The sequence below is a fragment of the Tachysurus fulvidraco genome, chromosome 1 (assembly GCF_022655615.1).
Source record: "Tachysurus fulvidraco isolate hzauxx_2018 chromosome 1, HZAU_PFXX_2.0, whole genome shotgun sequence".
Taxonomy (NCBI): domain Eukaryota; kingdom Metazoa; phylum Chordata; class Actinopteri; order Siluriformes; family Bagridae; genus Tachysurus; species Tachysurus fulvidraco.
Genome location: NC_062518.1, coordinates 9,492,874 through 9,513,988, shown reverse-complemented (window position 1 = coordinate 9,513,988; position 21,115 = coordinate 9,492,874). Strand labels below are relative to the sequence as shown.

General features: G+C 37.6%; 2 protein-coding genes across 4 annotated transcripts; one reads left to right on the top strand and one right to left on the bottom strand.

The window, feature by feature from the left end:
* Nucleotides 1–293: 293 nt before the first annotated feature.
* LOC113636720 (APAF1 interacting protein) lies at nucleotides 294–9,864 on the bottom strand. The gene is made up of 7 exons (XM_027136989.2): nucleotides 9,692–9,864; nucleotides 6,763–6,863; nucleotides 6,605–6,653; nucleotides 5,279–5,396; nucleotides 5,056–5,191; nucleotides 2,288–2,455; nucleotides 294–870 (listed from the first exon to the last, which is right to left on the bottom strand). The coding sequence occupies exons 1-7, from the start codon at nucleotides 9,737–9,739 to the stop codon at nucleotides 771–773; spliced, it is 720 nt and encodes a 239-aa protein (XP_026992790.1). The 5' UTR covers nucleotides 9,740–9,864; the 3' UTR covers nucleotides 294–770.
* A 4,155-nt stretch (nucleotides 9,865–14,019) lies between these two features.
* cd44a (CD44 molecule (Indian blood group) a) lies at nucleotides 14,020–19,907 on the top strand. 3 transcript variants are annotated; one of them, XM_027136987.2, is made up of 6 exons: nucleotides 14,020–14,245; nucleotides 17,418–17,828; nucleotides 17,940–18,095; nucleotides 18,274–18,351; nucleotides 18,453–18,531; nucleotides 18,990–19,907. In XM_027136987.2, exons 1-6 carry the CDS (start codon nucleotides 14,074–14,076, stop codon nucleotides 19,189–19,191), a joined length of 1,098 nt encoding a protein of 365 aa, XP_026992788.2. In that variant the 5' UTR covers nucleotides 14,020–14,073; the 3' UTR covers nucleotides 19,192–19,907. The 3 variants fall into 3 exon arrangements, with proteins under 3 accessions (XP_026992788.2, XP_026992786.2, XP_026992787.2); XM_027136985.2 differs by having other exon boundaries at nucleotides 14,026–14,245; nucleotides 17,418–18,095; XM_027136986.2 differs by having other exon boundaries at nucleotides 14,030–14,245; nucleotides 17,418–18,095; nucleotides 18,295–18,351.
* The last annotated feature ends 1,208 nt before the right edge of the window (nucleotides 19,908–21,115 follow it).

Sequence of the window (21,115 nt, the reverse complement as noted above, 5' to 3'; positions counted from 1 at the left end):
CACCTTGTGGATGAAGAAAAAAAAAGTTGTATTGTGTGATTCTGCGCCAAGTCCAAATCAACGACCCACCACGTTTGGGAAGAAAAAAATAAATAAATCAAATGATGACAAAATCCTACGCAAAAAAACATGTCGTACATCCCACATCGACGCTAAATGAGTCAATGGGGATGAGGCTCAGATTTATAGCCTCAGAACTCAAGCAAAGGCTGACTTTTTAAAGAAAAGAAAAACTGCAATAAGCAGTCTTGTAGTGAGTCAGCATTAATAGCTTAATTCAAGAAACCAGCTACTGATGGAATGGAATGCTTTAATAGGATAAAGGGTTTTCTGTGTGTGGCAGAAAACCCTTGACATTCTTTTCATTCTAAGAAAAATCACACATTTTTTTTTAATGGCATAACAGGAATTTCCAAATGGCATGTCCTTTAATGTCATAGTGAATCATGTATTCATATATCATCAGGCACATTACAAAATAGTACAAGACGTTATTTTTGTTTTTAACCCCTAAAAATTAGGATGCATTTTTCTATCATGTGTCACTTTAGAGGCTGCTGTGAGCACGCAGTCAATCAGAGATCTCTTTATCGTCCTTAATCACGAAATATTCGTAATTATATTTGTGAGAAGTATCGTGCATCGTGTCGGCTGATATCTGATTGGTGAAGACTGAATGTTTCTGATTAACGGTATTCAATTTTGTGCCTCATTGTCTGCTTCTCCTAACAGAAATGTGAGCGTCATCCAGACATCAGCAGTGAGTCAGATCAAATAATGCCTTTAGCTTCGGTGGGAAGTGCGGATGGGTCTAAACCGCACTGCTTCATCTGCACAGCGATGTCAAACAGGTAGTCGTAACATTCGCACCTGGGGGGAAAGAAAACGGCAAAGATGATTAGACAGGGTGAGTGAGACTGCGTGATTAGACATCGTAAAAAAAAAAAAAAGACATAAAAAAAATTATTACCATGCTGTCAGATCCATCATACATACATACATACTACACTGACACCAGCACTACTGGACACACTGCACAAGTCACTAATGTTCGTTATTTTACAAATGTTATGGAAAACTAAATTGTTGTGTAAAAAGGTAATTGCGCCTTTAGCTCAATAACTAATTACATCCATGCTGGCAGCAGTGATTACAGCCAAATACGCCCCGTTTGATGGCTGGATGAGTTATGTGCTGCTCATACTCAGACGGTCTGAAGCCAATCTAATGAGGGGAACGTTTACGCTAGGAAAGTCTATAGAAGGTAAAGTAACCTAACCGGTGGCATTTGATGAAAATATATTTTAAATGTGAACTATGTGTGCCGTCAAACTATAGTCGAGAGCAAATTATTACAGTGTTATCTTGCTGTTATCGTGTTGTATGTGTGTATTTAAAAAAAAAAAGATTTAGGTTCATGGTATCTTAAAGGTGGGGTCTCCGTTGTTTGAGAAATGCTTCAGAAAACTGCGTTGGGCCTCCAAACAAAACAAAAACAAAACTAACGTGTAGCCAATGAGCAGAAAGGGGCTTGTCTTGTCAATATGGGAGGAGAGAGTGTTCAATGCGCATGTGTGACATTAGCAGAAAGCGGTTTTAACATTGATGGATAAAAACAAAGCAAGAAAGCGAAGTATGTAACCTAATGAACAAGAGTGCCTCCAACGATAGAGACTTAAGCACTTTTGTACGTCACTCTGGATAAGGGCGTCTACCAGATGCTGTAAAGGTAAATAAATAAATAAATTCTGAAAATATTGAGATTGTGCTTCTGAACTAGATTTCTAACAATTACTAAAAATGTGATTTTCAGAATTCTGAAAACAGTCTGTTTTTACAGCGCCACATTTGAACCATTTCTGACTTCTGTACTGCAACTTTTGTAGACTTTTTTTTGGGTTCTAAGTTTTGGAAACTACCATATAACTATTTATCCAGGAATCTCTGCAGTTTCCTTGGAACTGTGCCTTTAGGAGCTGTGTGCTGCCAGATTCACTTACTATTGGCGAGCACTCATCCTAATCAAACCTGATGGATTACTGATGTATTCCAACAGTTGCACCCTAATTATTCCTATAACTAGACAGAACTGGATAGAGGAGTTATTATTTCTTCCAACCCCCGCTGCTAGTGTAATTACCTCGAAACCAAATAAATGACAACAGCACAACACTTTAGCAGCGTTTCCCTTCAGGCACTTGGTGAACAAATTCAGTGTGAAAACTTGCAGAAATGAGCAACAGTGTTATATATGATAATGTAGTCAGTGTATGGTCTGGTATCTCACATGGTCTTGGCTTTCTCCCAGCTGTCCCCCCACACGTAGACTCCGTGCCGTCTGACGAGCACAGCACAGGATTCTGGGTACTCCTCCATAGCTCTGGCCATGCGCTCCTTCAGGTCCTTTTCCTCTGGTGTGTTCTCGATGATGGGTACCACCAGCGTCTCGTCGTACCTTAAGGCACAAAGAAGCAAAGCGTGGAAGCCAAATGTTAGCTGTGAGCCAGTGAGCGTATATATCCGGTTGTATTCGGTGCGGTTTGCAGGGATGTATTTAAGCTGCTTTTGTTACCAGTCCATAGCAAATAAGCTCCCGTTTGTATGTTTATTTACAATTAAGACTACATGGATGATATCAGTCTGAGATTTCAACATGAGCCCCCTTAAATAAATAAATACAAGGGCAATAAAGGAAGATTATTTTAGTATTATTTTACAACATTTAGATGTATTATTAATAATAAAGACTGATAAATTAAACAAACTAAGAATAAAACAAGCGTGGAAGAAAACCAAGGGTTTAAAATGAATGTCAATGGAGTCACTGGCTGACACACCTCGGTCTTCTATCGATCCTTTCCTATTCATTTGTGTGAGAAAAGTATTTTTATCCTGGTTTATCCTGGTTAAGGTCACTGATGCAAGCAATACATGTAAACAAACCTAGAGAACCGAAATAATCATCACATAGACATCGCTGCAGACAGAAACCCGAGCTGAGGTTTGGATCAGGGATTACGGAGCTGTGAGGCAGTAACGTTGCCCTTACAGACAAACCGATCTAACAAAATAAGACATAGCAAAAAAACTATTAGAGCTGCATTAAAATTGCAAATGGGGTCCCTGACTGATTTCCACAGCTCTGAAAGATAAAAACAGAACGCAGCCTCAGCGATTCTTCTGTTCTTTTACCCATGTGACATTTAACAGTCTTATAGAAGACGATCAAACAACAATGCGGTGCAGAAGATCAATCCGTGGACCGTAAAATTTGCACATTTAAGGCTAGAACTTCAAGACTTGCTACCAACAGAACTTTTGTTTGAGAAGGGTTACTCCAGCCTGTGAGAGTCGGTGCTTACCCAGCGGACACGCTCTTGTCTGAAGGCAGAGTGTAATGGGTTAGAATGTTGATTTCCTGTCCTTTTGTGTGTCAAGTCATTTAATGCGCCGTTTAGGGATGTTTAAAACTTTTTAGAAGTACTCGCTGTAATCTCCGATTATGATATCATTTTAATTAGCAAACAGATGGGAAGAGAAAAATGAGATGATGACGCATTATAGATGCCTGAGACTTAGGAACAGAGTAACAAGGCTGCTGCTTGCTTTAACCTGCTTCTTACTGTTACCAGCATTAAAGCTCATTAGGAATTGGACCAAAAACATAACAAAAACAAAAACAAACCCTCCTTTTGTGCCATGTGATTAGGAGGCTTTGCATCCTCACCGAATTAATGCTGAATATTAAATGCTGACATTTACTGAGGTCAATTCCCCTCCTGCATCTGCACATCTGCTTCACAGTCTTAGTCTGATACCAATTCATTATCTACATAATATACACCGGTCAGCCATAACATTAAAACCACCTGCCTAATATTGGATCCTTCCACTGTTCTGACCCACAAGGCCCAGACTTTACAAAACCTCTGGAGGTGTGCTGTGGTATCTGCCCCCAAGCAGCAGCAGATCCTTTTAATGCCTGTAAATCGTGAGATTGGACTCATTTCGCCACTCAGTGGTTTTAACGTTATGGCTGATCGGTGTATAATAAGCAGATAATGGACTGGTATCGGACTAACGTTCTGAGTCAAATGCAGGAAGGGAATTAACCTGAGTAAATGTCAGCGTTTTTATATTCAGCAGAAATTCGGTGAGGATGCAAAGAACTGCACATGCATGTGATGTAATGTGATGTATATATTTGGTTATATAGTATTCTGGGTTCAAAAAGATTTAAAGCTGTGACGTGAATTCTGTTTTCTAACTGGATCGCTTTAAAGGTCCACATTGTGACTTTAGTTTCTGATGATAAAAGTAAACCAACACAAAGGATAGATTTAATGGCGTATTAAAATGATTACCCTCATTAGAACCTCAGCTTTGATTGGATTGTGTATATATACATTTATATTGTACCAGTAAACAGGGCTTTGGTGTTTTCAGGATGTCAGAGATGTGATGATTGATTGCTAAGCCAACAGGTGAAAGCTTTCTTGCACAAAGCTGAGTCAAATCAATACGTTACAATACAACAACACAGTGTACTGTTAGCACCTTAAACCTGAGATCCTTTTGGAAATACAATGCAAAAATGAGATTTTTTTTATTCATCCTGTACATAAACATCTACATAACAGCATCTGGGTGCATCTTTCACAAAATAACATACAAATCAAGCTGATACCATGATATATTGTATGATACTGATACATTCTGCCTCTGGGAGCATCTCTGGGCAGCAGAGGTACAAGATAACTGCCTTAAGCTCTGCCATCGATTTTAAAAATAGATAAAACAGTGTGTGATAAAATCCTGGGATGTTCCTATTGTGTGTTTTGTCTTATAATGTGCAGTTTAGGAACAGTTTGAAACTTTACAAGTTGTCAGCGTCCTTAATATAACAACCTGCTTTAATGGATCTCGTACCCAGCTGTCGGTGTTCTGGCGTTCCTGTGAGTTCAGTCCTTGTGAACTTTTATTCATTAACACGATCACAGGGTCAATGGAACGTTCACGAAATGTAGATTATTGCAAAATGGTGTTTATTCCAACCTGAAATTTGAGCCTGAGTTTCCTCTGCGAATCCCCTTGATCATCTCTTGGTGTGTGATGCGAAACTCTTTGCCAGGAAACAGCAAGGTGGCCATGACGGCGGCTTTGGAGTGTGTATGGATGACCGCTTGAGCTCCTGCACATGATGATAACAAAGAGCTTTAAACATGGCAAGGGTGAGCAAGCTACGCAAAGCGCCGTGTGCGTCTGTGTATACTCTTACCCCTCATGGTGTATGCGTTCATGAACAGCGGTGTGCACTGGCTCTTCTTTAGGTTTTTGCATGCAGGAGGAGTGCTGATGTCCTGTTCCTCAATGTCACACACAAACATGTCCTCTGGCTGCAGACAAACAGTGATGCTGTTGTAGAACACTGTTATACAGCGCCGCTGAATTTCTAATTGTTCGGCAGATGCTGATTAATATTCTATAACAGCACAGACAGAGGTGCCAGCTGCAAGGTATATATTAATGTGCTTGTTTGAGTAAATTACATTTCTATAGCAACAGCTAGAAGAGGAACTTGCATGACAGATGTGGCACAAGAACAGATTCAAAAAAACATGCAATTATTGTTATGGTGAGGCTTTATGTAAGTCGATGTTTATTTCACTTGACATGCAGAGGTAAAGCTGTAAAGTGGTTTTCCACCGGTGGAAAGTTGTCAGGATGAAGGACTATGCACAGACAACTGTGGTTTGGAGGTGAAGAGATAAATTGTGTGTGTGTGTTTGTGTGTGTGTGTGTGTTCTTTTTTTGTCTAATTCACTTCAAGAGTGAAAAAAGTTGGTAACAGGAACTAACTTGATTCAGATGTATCACAACATTGAATACAACTATAAATTGATTTTTAAAACAAAGGATGATGGATCGTACGTTTAGAAATAAAAAATAAGTTAGAAATTAGTTTTTTAGAAAAAAACTAAACTTCTGTTATTGGAAAATAATCGACTTCATAAATAATCACCCTCTCCTTTATCATGGTTTAATAATGTCTCCTCTCACACGGTAATAAAGCTTAACCGAGGCCCAGTGCTCCTTAGATTTTATACAGCTTTTAGGGAAATCGTCATTAGTGCGCACACACACTCACACACACACTCACACACTCACACACACACACACACACACACACACACACACACACACACACACACACACACTCGCACACACACTCGCACACACACACACTCGCACACACACACTCACACACACACACTCACACACACACACACTCGCACACACACTCACGCGCACACACACTCACACACTCACACTCACACACTCACGCGCACACACTCTCGCGCACACACTCTCGCGCACACACTCTCGCGCACACACTCTCGCGCACACACACACACACACTCTCGCACACACACTCACGCACACACACACTCACACACACACTCATGCACACACACACACACACACACACACACACACACACACACACACACACACACACACACACACACACACACACACACACACACACGTATCCAAAGTGAAGACAGGAATATTTATTAAGACAAAGACAGAAATCACTTACTTGTATTCTTTCCTTCTGAACTCCAGAGGGGGCGATATAAATGTGATTCCTGTCACAAAGCCATATTTCCATAAATACATTTACTTCAAAATCTGACTAAAAATGTGGAATGATGTTCAACTTCAAACTATGGCTTGAATAAGAGTGATGTGACCGACCCATGTCTAAGGCTGATTCCACCTCCTGTTCCTGTTACCCATCCCAGCTGATAGAAGAGTCTGCACAGTTCAGGGATGAGCAGGCGGGGATGTTCCTTATCCTGTAAATAATACATAGGTGAAGTAGTAGTTGTAGCAAACACTTCCCATTATACACACACACACACACACACACACACTATATATAAATGTAGATATGATTAATATTGTATCGCTCCCCCTTGTGCTGCCAAAACTGATCTGACCCGTCGAAGACCTCAGAAGAACTAAGCCAATAGCAGTTGTTCCTTAAAATCCTCTAAGTTGTGATGTGGGGCCTACATGGATTAAACTTCAATAAATTCCGGCACATCATACAGATTACATATTGAAATCTGGGAAATTTGGAGGCCAAGTCAACACCCTGAACTTTTTTTAATGTCCTTCAAACCATTCCTGAATAGTTTTTTTTTCATCATGCTAAGAGGCCAGTGAGATTAAGGAATACTATGGGCATGAAGGTTGTGTACTCGATCTGCAACAATGTATGCGCGCACACACACACACACACACACACACACACCTGTGTGAACTACACTGGACTGTACAAATCAATCACTCACTCAAGTGCTGTTTTTGCACACAACATTTCAAAACCTCATCAAACTGCTACACACAAGTATAGAAGTTTGTATACTTTTACAATTGCTCTAGTTGCATAATGTACTTTATAATATACAGTATGCTGCACTGGTCAGCGTTCTTCTGTGTATTTGTCCTGTAGTGGTTATATTGTCTGTTTGTCTCACACTGTTGCACACTGCTGCACTGTGTCAGCTTTATACGGTTGAAATGACAATAAAAGCCTTTTGACTCTTCTTGACTCTTGTTTGCCTTCTTTGCATAGTACATAGTGGTGTCATGTCTTCCCCAGATAAGTGGCGCACATGATGTACAAGAAAATTAGCTTCATGGGATTAGACCTCCTTCTTTCGCTGCTCCATGGTCCAGTTCTGATGCTCATGTAGTAGACGAGGTCAGCATTATCTTATCTGGAAACACTACACAAGAACTCACTTTGGAGATTTTCTACCCCAGATGTTTCGCCATCAGATTTTGACACCTGACAAAGTTAATCCGATCTGTACGCTTCCCAAATGTCCTGCTTTTTCATATTGCACATTCAATCTGATAAGTGAATTTTTACTTGGTGCTTAATATAACCCAAACTCAGGCCATCCTTAAAAATATTCTTGTTTGCTGTACCCCGACCGACCCTGTCAATTTAGGACCGACTCAAATCATTATAATTTTTTTGCTTGACCGACTTGCCGGCTGTAAATTTGCATTAAGACCGAGCAATTTTTTTTTTTACTTTTCTAACAACTAATACAAAAGTAATAAAATAAAATAAATTATATTTTAGCAAGTATTGTAAATATACAAATTGCCTAGGTCTACATACAAACGAAGGCTACGTTCTTTCTTTTAAATAAAAACCCGTGACATCATCTATGTTTACACTATTGGTTACCGGATGTCACACTATGGCCTGTGTGTTCGCTTCGTCTCATTCTCTCATTCACTGTCGGAGTCAACGGTTCACACTTGGTAATGATGGCTGCGGCTGCAGTAAACAAAATGTTTGCGGTCACCGTTCAAAGTCATACGGGTTCGGGCGCCATAATACATCTAAAAAATTCATTAAAACAGCTCAACACTGCTTTAACTTGGCACGAAGTTCTGGAAAAAGCTGTGCCCAGCATCAAAATAAGGTTTGCAATGATGCGCCCAAAGGCACGGGTTGAAGACCCAGTCAGTGACGTCACGATATGCTGATTTGTTTAAAGTCATACCTACGTAATCACCATCACCAAAACTGTACTTTTTTTACATTGAAACTTGAAAAAAAAAATATAGACCTACCTACCGACGTTTTTTTTTTTTTTTTTTACTGTTACTGCAAACCAAAATATTTTTAAGGATGGCCTCAAAAAACACACACAAACACAAACTCACAAACACACACACACAAATACACACAAACACACACAAACACACTCAAACACACACAAACTCACAAACACACACACACACACAAACTCACAAACACACACACAAACTCACAAACACACACACAAACTCACAAACACACTCACAAACTCACACAAAAGTCATGGCCTAATGGTTAAAGAGTCTGACCCTAAGGCTGTGGGTTCGAGTCTCGGGTCGGCCACGAATGAGGTGCCCTTGAGCAAGGCACCGAGCCCCCCAACTGCTCCCCGGGTCCCGCAGCATAAATGGCTTCCCACTGCTCTGTGTGTGTGTTCACAGTGTGTGTGTTCACAGTGTGTGTGTTCACTGCTGTGTATGTGTGTGTTCACGGTGTGTGTGTTTTCACAGTGTGTGTTTTCAATGCTGTGTGTGTGCACTTTGGATGGGTTAAAGGCAGAGAACTAATTCTGAGTATGGGTCACACTACTTAGCTGTATGTCACGTCACTTTCACAAACTCACAAACATGCACACTCAAATACACACTCAAATACACACTCAAACACACACTCAAACACACACTCAAACACACACTCAAACACACACTCAAACACACACACACTCAAACATGCACACACTCAAACACACTCACACACACACTCAAACACTCACACACACACACTCAAACACTCACACACACATACATATACAGCAGTGAACACACACACACACACACACACACACACACACACACACACACACACACACACACACACACGTGAAAAAGCAAATTTTCAATAATGAATATAAATAACTATAAATAATTTCTGTATACATGGCGGAGTGAATGAAATAAAACAGGTCTATATTTAGTTAATAATTGTACAGTTATAATGATGTTATAACACATGACAGATGTTAGCATTAGTACATTACAAAGGGTTTATTTCTCTTACCACTGCTACGTCGTTACAATTCCCGTTAGCTGTGACAGATGACATCATGTAGGTTACAATAAAGCACCTTAACAGTAAATAAATTAGAAAAAAGTAAACAACAACAACAGTCTTATATTCTGCCTTCTGAGAACTTTATGAAATTATTCTTCTTCGAATTATATTGCATGCTGTCTAACGTTATCGCCACCTTTAGCGCCACCTACTGCCGTGGAGTAACGTATTTTTTTAAGCACGTTTTCCATCTGCTTAAATGAAACTTCCACATTCAGATAAATTAATTCTATTTATGTTTAAGTTTTATTTACTTTTTTTTTGTTGTTGTGTTCGATTTGTTGGTCATTGGTGCATTTTTTCTTGTTCTTGTTGTGAGAGGTTATTGGTTATCACATGGTGACGCTAGCACAGTTAGAAGAAAAAAAAAGCAATTAATGATTGTACACATAAAGGTTAATAGCCAGGTTTAACTACCATTTATTTATTAACTTACTTACTTACTTGCTTACTTACTTACTTACTTACTTACTTACTTACTTCAATATATTCCAGCAATTTTCACAGTCATATTAATGAGACGCCAATGTAGCAGTCGTGAGCTTAGCAAACACTAGATGTTTAGTCACTTAGTTCAGGTTTTTTCTGTCCATTTGATTAGACAAATTGCTTTCCAAGAGTGTTGATAGTTAGTTTACAGCACTGGTACATTTTATTGTATCATGACACGTGTCTGCGTTACATAAAATTCCAATTCTCGGAATAGTTTGTTACATTAAAACTGTTACTCCAAACTTTTGGTGTGTCTGTGCCTGTGTATGTGTCCTGCTTGCCTTCTGTCCAAATAATATTTAGACACACTGTGTCTTAAAAGTAAGTGAATCACTTGTCATTTCTTGTTTTTTGAACGGTTTTATAAAAGCAAACTGTTTTTAAAATATCTCTCTTGTAATCATGCTCTTGTTCTGAATAACAGAACTTGTCCCTGCACTATTGTGTAACGTGGCGCAGATGCGCTGAGTCATGGCAGAGACTCGACTGGGGTATTTATCTACATGATTGATGCTATTGATGGTATTACCATGAAAGCTGAGGGAGGCGAGGGAGTTAGATAAACAAAAAGGACTAAAACCGTACTGCACGGGTCTCTTTAGTAGGGATAAAATTCAGGTAGTCAAACAAGATTATGAGATCTTTAGGCTTGTAGTTGGTTATTTAATGAAATATATCCCTTCAACTAATTCAGCATCTCTCAAGATTTATTATATAATTAGGTAATTAGGCTTTTAAGTTTATACACATTTCTCTCAAACCATGTTTGTTTATAGTTAATTATATAGTGAATATAATTGCTTACCTTCTGTTTCTCCCTCTTACACTCCTGGCATAACCTGTTGCTATTTTCTCACCATTATATCAATTTCTACTTTACTTATTGGTATTTCTATATCAACTCTCCTATAAATTTCAAAGCCAAAATTATTTTAATCATTGATGCAGCATAAACTGTCATTGATGCTTTTTAACTCCAGTTATTTGCACTAGGAATGAATATGTATGGTTTGCATAAAAATGTTTAGTTATTCATCAAAACATGATCTTATTGCTTACACTTAATTTAATTTAAACAAAAATCAAATATTTTAGTTAGAAAAGACTTAATGTGATCCAATGACTACTATTATAATAATCATAGTGGTATTATCAAATTGTGGGAGAAGAAGGCAAGATGACAAGATGTCACTAGAGGGTTGGCGCTGACAGGAAGAAATGATATTAAATGAACTTGATCAACTCAAGTTGCAGGGTTGTGCAGTGGATTGCATTGCCCACGTCTCCAGGGTCCTGGATTTGATCCTTCGTCCTTGGGTGACAGTCTGCATGAATCGATTTTGTCTCAGGGTTTTAAATAGTGGAAAAATAATGTACCAAAACAAATGCTAATGATGTTAATGAAAATCAATGAATTCTCATTGAACCAATGCAAACAGCACTAGTAGTTGTTTTTTGATTAAATGCTCCACTCATTTTTTAGATCCCGAGTTTGAATGTTATGTAGTTTTTAAAGCAGTGATTTAGCCTCACTCATATGGTTTAGACGAAAAAATCTATCCCCTTCAGCTGTAATACCAAATATCACATTAGATTATTTTGATTGTTTTTTCCCAATATGTGCTGCCCATGTAAATTTTTGAAATCAAGATGAACTAACCTTGGACCTATTTTACTTCATCACTGCATCACTACTAGACACACTGGATCCACTACAGTTTGCGTACCGCCAGAGCCGCTCTACTGAGGAAGCCATTGCTCATCTTCTCCACACTACGATGAGCCACCTGGACTGCAGAAAAGGGAATTATGCAAAAATGCTGTTTGTGGACTACAGTTCAGCATTTAACACCATAATTCCCTCCACGCTCACCTCTAATTTGAGATCCTGGGACTCGGCCTGCCGCTGTGTCAATGGATCTCCAACTTCCTGACAGACAGTCCATAAGCCATACGGGTGGACAAACACACCTCATCCAACCTCACCCTAAGCACTGGAGCTCCCCAGGGTTGTGTTCTGAGCCCCCTGCCGTACTCACTGCACACATATGACTGTGTGGCCACTTCCAACTCCACCACCATCATCAAGTTTGCTGACGACACTGTTGTGTTGAGCCTGATCTCCAACAATGATGAGACAGCCTACCTACAGGAGACTAAAAACCTTTAGAGATGGTGCCACGAGAACAATCTTCTAACACACAGGACCTGTCTTGGTCCTGTCACATCAACACCCTGGTGAAGAAGGCCCGGCAGCGTCTGTACCATCTGAGACGCTTAAGGGACTTTAAACTACCTGCTTAGGTGCTAAAGACTTTCTACACCTGCACCACTGAGAGCGTCCTGACGGGTAGCATCACTTCCTGGTTCGGGAACAGCACCATGCACTAGTACTGGACCTCTCCCTCCAGCTTCACTGTTTTTCTGCACACCTTTTTTGCACTGACACTTTAACTCTGGACTGTTACTTTAACTCTGGACTTGCACAGCACATTGCCACTTTATACACGTTATACACACCATACTGCACATGAACACTTTAAGGACAATAATTAAAACCATACGCATTAATGTATATTCATGTATATGTATATACATTATTTTTTCAATTATATTTTCATTTTTTATATAGTTTTTTTATATAGTTTATATTTTTTTATTTATCTACCTCCTTTTGGTTATATTTTTTATGTTTGAATACCGGACAGATGCAAAAAGCATTTCACAGCATGTTGTACTCTGTATGTATGTGTATGTGACAAATAAAATTGGATTTGAATTGATTTGATTTTACATTACTTAACACACAGCATTCGAAACAATGAAACTTGCCCATTTGGCATTATTACTGTATACTGTGTGTTAACTGATTTTTAGAAAACGATCACGATGAGGATAATGTAGGTAATGAGAGCCCCAATCAAGCATCAATATAACACTAAATACAGAAATATAATCCTTACAAAGCATTCTGTAGAAAAAAGAAAACAGTCCTGAACCTGTATGTCTTAAGAAATGAATAAGGAACCTAATTATACAAATTTATAATGGCATGAGTAAGAATATCAAGAATTCATTACATTTCACTGATAAAATGTAATCTTCTTAGCCACTCTCTGTTTCTGGAGAACTAGATGTTGAGACTTGCTTAATAATCTCATTTTAGTCCAGCTTACATTTTCTAAAGAATCCAGATAAAAATCACCCAGTGCACTTTTTTTTATAAAATGGTCGAACGATTCTCAGAGGGGGAATAAAAAGCTGTTCCCATGCTAGACAGCATGCCGTACAAGGTATGCAGGAAGTAAAGGTGTATTGGCAGAAGAAAGGCTTTGTTCACCTGAGTCATCCTAACAATTTCATCATCACACTGATTCAACATGCCTGAAGGCTGCCTTCAAGACTAATAAAATCTACACCTGCATCTGATGTGTGTAAACTTGACTTTTATTTAATTTGCATTTCCTCTTCAATCATGTGACAAGGCATGTGTTCACACGTACATTTCTAACGTCGGCAGATACATGAAACAAAATGCAAAAAGCAACTGTCAACAAGCAATATTCCAGCAATGTTCCAGAGTAAATCTCGCCCAGGCTTTCACTATATAGTCTTTATCACTGTGGTGTATACGGTAGTAGATTTGATTTATGCAGAGCCAGATGAGTTGTGACGTCCATGAAAATCCACATAAGCTGATGTAAGTGTGTAGAACAGTCTCTTAGGTGGGCTAATGATAGTGATCAACCAGGTGAGAAAGGAAGAAAGTGACCTTCTAGACAGGGTGTGTTTGAGCTTACACCACCCATCGTGCCTCAGAGTGTGTCATCAAAGTCATGACTCAAGTTTATAAAAGAGGTGAGGCGCCTTTCCACTTCTCACACACTGAAAAGTTTGGCTCTGAAGCTGCTCTAAGACTGCATCGTGCACACCCAGCAGCATTAACAATGCACACAATTCTGTTTCTTGTGGTCACATCTGGACTGCTGTTACTTCAGACAACTCAGGGTGAGTGATGTACTTGAATGTTGAATTTAGAAAAATGTAATTATGTGGTAGATGATTAAATTCAAATGAAATATTCAATCCAGTCTAAGCACAGAGCTGTCAATGTGCTGACGCTGTTATTAAAGTGCGACAAAACTCTTTCCACTATATATTTTCATGAATCAGTGGGTCTTGTATGCAGTGTTGTATAAAGTACTAGAAAGCAATACTTGAGTAAAAGACGAGAAAAAGACTTTGGTAGAAGTGAAAGTCACCTTTTAGAATATTACTCAAGTAAAAGTCTTAAAGTATCTGATATATACTGTACTTAAGTATCAAAAGTAATTTTCTGATATTTAATGTACTTAAGTATTTGAAGTAAAAAGTAAAATTTCAGTCATTTTCGGTAGGCATAAGAGCAGGGGCGGTTCTACGGTTTCATCTTTTTAGCCCTCAGTGAGAATTTAAAACAAGAAGAGTTTTATATATATTATTTGACTACACAGTAAGCCAAAAGTTATGGTATTATTAAATGGCAAAAGTGGACACAAAAATGTTATGCATGATGTAATGAGGCCAGTCTTGGATCAGATCAGTTCATGTATGTGTGCATTCTCTACAAACAGTGTGTCCATGAATGTAGTCATTAATAAACTAATATTCACAAAGACCAAATCAATAAATGTTATTTTTATTTAGTATTGATATTACATTAATATTTTGTATGTGCTATCAACTCTGGTAATAAGAATAGTGACATTTCACTGCTTTTGTTTGCCGCCGTTAAAGATAAATGCCTCCAGCTCTGACTGCGTGTGGACGCTGCGCGTGCCTGTGCTTCTCCGTAGAGCGTGCGGAGCTGCGTAATACAATCTAGGAGCAGTGATTCGCCAAACCTCCCTTATTGCAGTCACGCACATTTCTTCTGATTTTATTTTGTAGTAACGAGTAACGAAGACGCTTAGTGGAAATATAATGGAGTAAAAGTATACATTTTATCTAGGAAATGTAGTGGAGTGACAAATTTGACAAATTTGACAAAAAGTTGACAAATTTAAATAGCGAAGTAAAGTACAGATACGTGACATTTCTACTTAAGTACGCTAACGAAGTATTTGTACTCCGTTACATTACAACACTGCTTGTACTGTATGTCTTGAGTCAGGCTCAAGGTCAGCTGTACTACCTGAGATGTGGGTGTGAAATCTCAATGTCCAGTAAAACGATGCCTTTTTTTTCATTAAACTACAAGACATAAATTTAGTCCAAAGGTATTACCATATGTGCTAGAACAAAGTACTTTATATAATGTATGTCTTAAATGAGGCAGAATTATTAAAGTGAACAAGCTTTTATATAGATATACAGTCATAGGGCTGAATTACCTACAGAAGCTATTACTGCTTTTGGTTAAAATGAATAGCTGTTAAAAACTATTTGCTCTTACGCTAAAACCAAATATATACACCCAAATCACACAAAAGGATAAGAGTTATGGAATGTGAATCTAACATGGCTTATCTTGCTTTTTCGAAGATGTCATGCTATTGCCAGGGAACGCACAGATCTCTTTACTGAAAGCTTATCAATAGATACCACTTTAGAAAGTGCTATTGAGAAATTTTTTTGAAAATACCAAAGCTGAAGAGAAAAACAAGCAAATTCAAATGTAATGCTCGCATGGGGTTTTTTTTGCACTCCCCCTACATCAATGTGCAACTGTCACACATGAAACAGGAGATGAATAAAACTGTATGAATCTATGGGAACAGTACTTACATGGGTTCAGCTCATATTTCATGTTTTTGTTTTAAAATCGAGACTCGTGAGTACCAGATGTGGGTAGAACACTCAGAACCCTCATTCTAATGAAAAGACTACTCAAGTTGCAGAGGGTCAGATTCACATCTGAGAACAAGTCCATTTGATGGAAATAAACATCATTACAAATCATTTCACAAGTGCTGATTAAATATCTATAACAGTAAAGCAGATATTAAAAAAAACAACTATGTGTATCTAACAATGAAAATGTCTAGATGTTGGTCTGCTCAGGCTGTAATTAGATTTTTAAGACTTCAGGCAAAACTAAAGTTGTGATTAACTTGTGCCCACTGGAGCCACAGATTCTTGCTCCTGGTCGACAGGAGGATTGATAAATAGGCAAATGCACAGGTATTAAAGTAGCCAGTGAGTGTATGTATTTGTTTACCCCTATATATTAGGTAGATTATTTTTGAAGACTACAAACCCTCTTCTTCTTTGAACGTAATCTATAAGTTCATCCATCTCAGACATTTTCAACCTTAAAGTGACAGCAATTAAATAGTGATAATGACAGAATCATATGAACCTCACAATGATGTTAATAGAAATGTGCCAATGTTAAAATGACTCCACCAAATACAGTGTATTTAAAGAATTGTCTAAGTGATATGGCTGAACAGCTCACTTTATTCGCTGTAGATTGGACACTGATACAAGAGGCCAGGGTTTTATACTGTATTTGTCTAGTAGATTTCCACTGCCAAGCTACACACGAAGGTAGAGAGATTGAAGGAAGATTGTGTCCAGTTGAGCGATAGTATAGTGCAAAAGTCAATGTGGCAAAGCACAATACCATACATTACATTTCAATAATCCATCCTTAGATGTTAAACATTTGGATTTGATTGATTACCCAACTCTGAAGCAAGTACTAATATTTTTGTTAACACACCCTGAAACTCACCGTTTCCTTAGTAACGCATGTTTGAACAGGAACCCCTTGTAGTTCTAGGAATTCTCTAGAATAAGAGTCAGATCAAACAATGATATAAAATCAGTCATCATCCGCCCGATCAGTACTTGAGTCTAAAAACCATGCTATAGGGCTCCAGACTGTTTAAAACATTCCCACTATATCTGGAATTACCTAATTTCCTGGATAAAATGGTCTGCTGTCTATCAGACACTTTAATTAGTTAGATTATGGATTAATTAGTGTGTTACTCCATGGCCTTTTGGAGTCATTTGAAAAGAACAAGTTGTTACTCACCAGTCTGTGAAAAAAGCATGCATTAGTCTTGGTCTTACTAAGAGACCTAGCTTGTTGGTGGGAGTTGACATAATGTCTATGACTTTATTATTTACTGCTATTAACTGTACAGTTCTCTAACCTTATGTTATATGAATTCATATTTTTCTCACATAGGACTGAATGCAAATGTGGAACCAGATGCAGAATTCCTAGAAGAGGCAATGGCTGACGGTTTCTTAGTCAGCAATGATGGGAAATACAAAACTGAGAAAACACAGGATAAAAACAATGCCATTATTACACATGATTCATCAAACTCAAAGGAAAAATCTTCCCTGTTTCAGAAGGATAGTGTGCCAACAGAAACTATAGCCCTGAAAAGCCCTGAGGCTAGTACTGAGCTCACCAGTGAAAATACTAAGGAGCTTCCAAAGAATGAAAATGCTGCTGATTTGATTACATTTGTCTCAAACCAAACCACCACGCTGTTCCCTGAGGAGAAGAGCGAAGGCTCTGGTAACGTTCCGAATTGGGTTCTTGAGGAATCTTTCTTGAGCAGATTGTCGATACCCGTCTACGGTTCAGGTGACTCAAGCATGCTTTTAGAGATTCCCGATGAGAAGCAAGACAAGGATCTTCAGTTTACCACTACTGTCTTTAATTCTGTCGATCTTAAAATCCCTACACTTTTATCAGAAGAGGATGGTGAATCTGGTATGGGGCCTGAAGCTCCTACCTCAGACTGGTTGACGACTATCCCATCCGTTATTGTAAATGAAGAAGTCATTCCAAAACACATAAACAATGTAGAAAAACCTATGGAAGAAAGTAGTCCAGAGCCAACAGTGAAAGGTATTTTATCATCTAATCATTATGATGTGCTACAAATGATGTTCTTGAAAAGTTACTTGTAGAATCATCCAAGGTTCAAAAATATATAAACTTTTGTTTAATATATATTGAATGGTGGTGCAATACAAAACTGTAATTTTAATTAAATTCAATTAGATATTACATTTTAATTTTGCAGTGTCTTCCCCGTTCAAACCAGATCAATTTAAGAAATCTGCAAAGGAACCTGATGCACTGGTCAAAGAAGGCACACCGGGTGAGTTTGTGTAATGGCGTTGCGTGCCACTGTTGATCGTTTCCATCTTTTATCAAACACTGTTTAATCTTGTCTCTAACATTTTGTGCTTGTCTCTCTAGTTTGGCTTCTTATCTTAGCATTATGCCTGACTCTTGGAGCTGTTATCTGTGTGTTCGTTGGGATCGCCACCAAAGACATGTACTTGTTTTAATATACTTAATATATGCTAGATACTTCTGGGATGCTTTCATTTGAAATGCATTTCCTTATTTTCCATATGAAAGTATGTACTTATCACCATTTCAGATAAATAATATCTGTAACTATTTGCATGAAATTACATCATGTAACTGATTATAAACTTCAAAACCCATAGACTAGTGATTCTCAAAGTGAGAAATATGAAGCATAGCCATTCATTTTTTATTCTGTTACTGTGGTGGAATTCAAATCCTATTATAATCGACACTCTATATCACGCAGTTCTCAAGATTTATTAAGTAGTTAGAATGTACAAATTTAAATATTGAGACTAATATTCGAGTAGTTGAACTGTGTTTTTTAACAAAAAAAAAATAAATAAAAAATAAAAAAATAAATAATAATAATAATAATAATAATAATAATAATAATAATAATGTTTTTCTCTTGTTTAGGTGGTATGGGCCTAGTAAGAAATGCCTCAGTATCGACTCCACTGAGCCAAAGAAATATGAGGAATATGACAAAGCAGCAACTCTGCCCCTGTCAGAGAAGGAGATTGTGGCTCTCATGAGCTCACAAAAGACAGAAATGAAAGAAACAGACTATACCATGATCAGCCTTGAAGAAGTTCCAGAAAAGGAATATCTGATGTAATACAAGTGGAAATGAAAAAGGAGTGAACCCTGAGCCCCTGACCATTAACCAAACATGAGCTAAAATCCAAAGAGATCAAGTTGGATTTTTTCCCTATTCTATACTGTGTAGTGTTCGGCCTGGCTTTTGGTGTTAATGGGCTTCATGGATAAATGCTAATCACCTTACAGACAAACTACACTTTATTGAACCATACTTCTCACTAAAGTCTTTCAGATTTCACTTACAGGTGCAACCTAGTTTCTTCTTCTTTTTTAATTACAAGTGATTATTGAATTTTTAACGATAATTGAACTAGATAATTGCTAGTTAAAATGTTTACCTGTAAGTACTGTGTACTAAAATATAACAATTTCTGTACAATCAAGCACAGAACAACGAAATACTTCTGTTTGTGTTATTCATTAAAAACTAAATAATAAGATGTATAGCATATGAGGACCACATGCTTGTATAAGCACAGCAAAATAAAAAAAATATTTGTAAACTCTTATCGCTGGTAGTTATGTTTACATGCACATAGCTCTTAATTATAGTCATATTCTGTTAATACACTTCCCATTATGGAGACCAGAACATTTGTCCCAATTTCATCTTCCGTTACTGTATGGTTGGTGAGATGGATATGACATTGCCTTGATGAAGAGAACTAAGCATGTATGGAATATGTGTATTTTCGTTTATTTGAGTCCAAAATAAAAATCACATGAAATAAAGATGTTTCCATTATTTACAAAGTAACATTAGCATCCATAGAAAATAGAGGGACATCACAATGAAAAAGTCAATCTTGTTTTGCAAATAAATCTGTACTAACATAGAGCACATGAGAAACCAAAAACATCACGTTGTATACACAATTATTATGTATGTAACAACATAAAACTTGAATGTTTTGTCAGGCCCTGCCTGAACATGTACATCTTAATAAGATACACATGCACACAGTTCTACGTTCTATATTCCTCTGTCTCTCCAAATGCACAAACACACACACACGCGCACACACACACACACACACACACACACACACACACACACACACACACACACACACACACACACACACACACACACACACAAACACATAAACTGAAAAGGTATCCTTTAATAAATTATTATAATTTAATAATTGCCACTATATACTCGAAATAATAATTATTAATTCTCACATAAAAGATTTATAAAGCCTTTTTATCCACACCAGATCATCTCATCCAAAAAGTTGTTCTGTCAAGATTTCAATAATATTTGTTATGTTTGTATGTTATAGTAAAGAAAATACAAAAAGCTGGCTTCAAAACTATTTATAATTATATTTTAATATTGTATTAATAATGTTCTCAGGTCACATAAGAAAGCCTAAATAAAGTAAATAAATAATAAATACACAAAGTGCAAAGAGGCACTTTATTATGAATAGAAATATTTGCAAAATTTGGACAGTTTAAAATGGTTATAGTACAAATAAAAGGGTGCATTTTCAAAGCAGAGGAGCAGAGCGAATTTCATCTTCCTGAACATTCTTTTTCCCTTTTTGTCCTCCCACTATTTAAATACATCACTGGCAGTATGTGTGATGTGTGATGAGAGCCTTATAAAACAGCACTGCTGCAATGCGGCAAAATCCATTCTTTTTTGCACTTTAGACATAATTCGCATAAGTCGATGAGTTAACAGAACTCATCATTGAATTGTATACAGTTTACACTTGCTGTATTCAAGGCAGAGCTATAAAACAAATACAATTTCATTAGTGTGTGCATACAAAGACTTAATTCATCAATTTTAGAATTATTTCAGCATGCCAAGTCATTTGACTGTCTTTATCATGTACACTCTGACTAAATTTCGAAGGTGGTGTCCAATAAGCTGTCCTCATATAGATAACCATTTGTTTTATATCAGACCTTGTGTCTGTTCT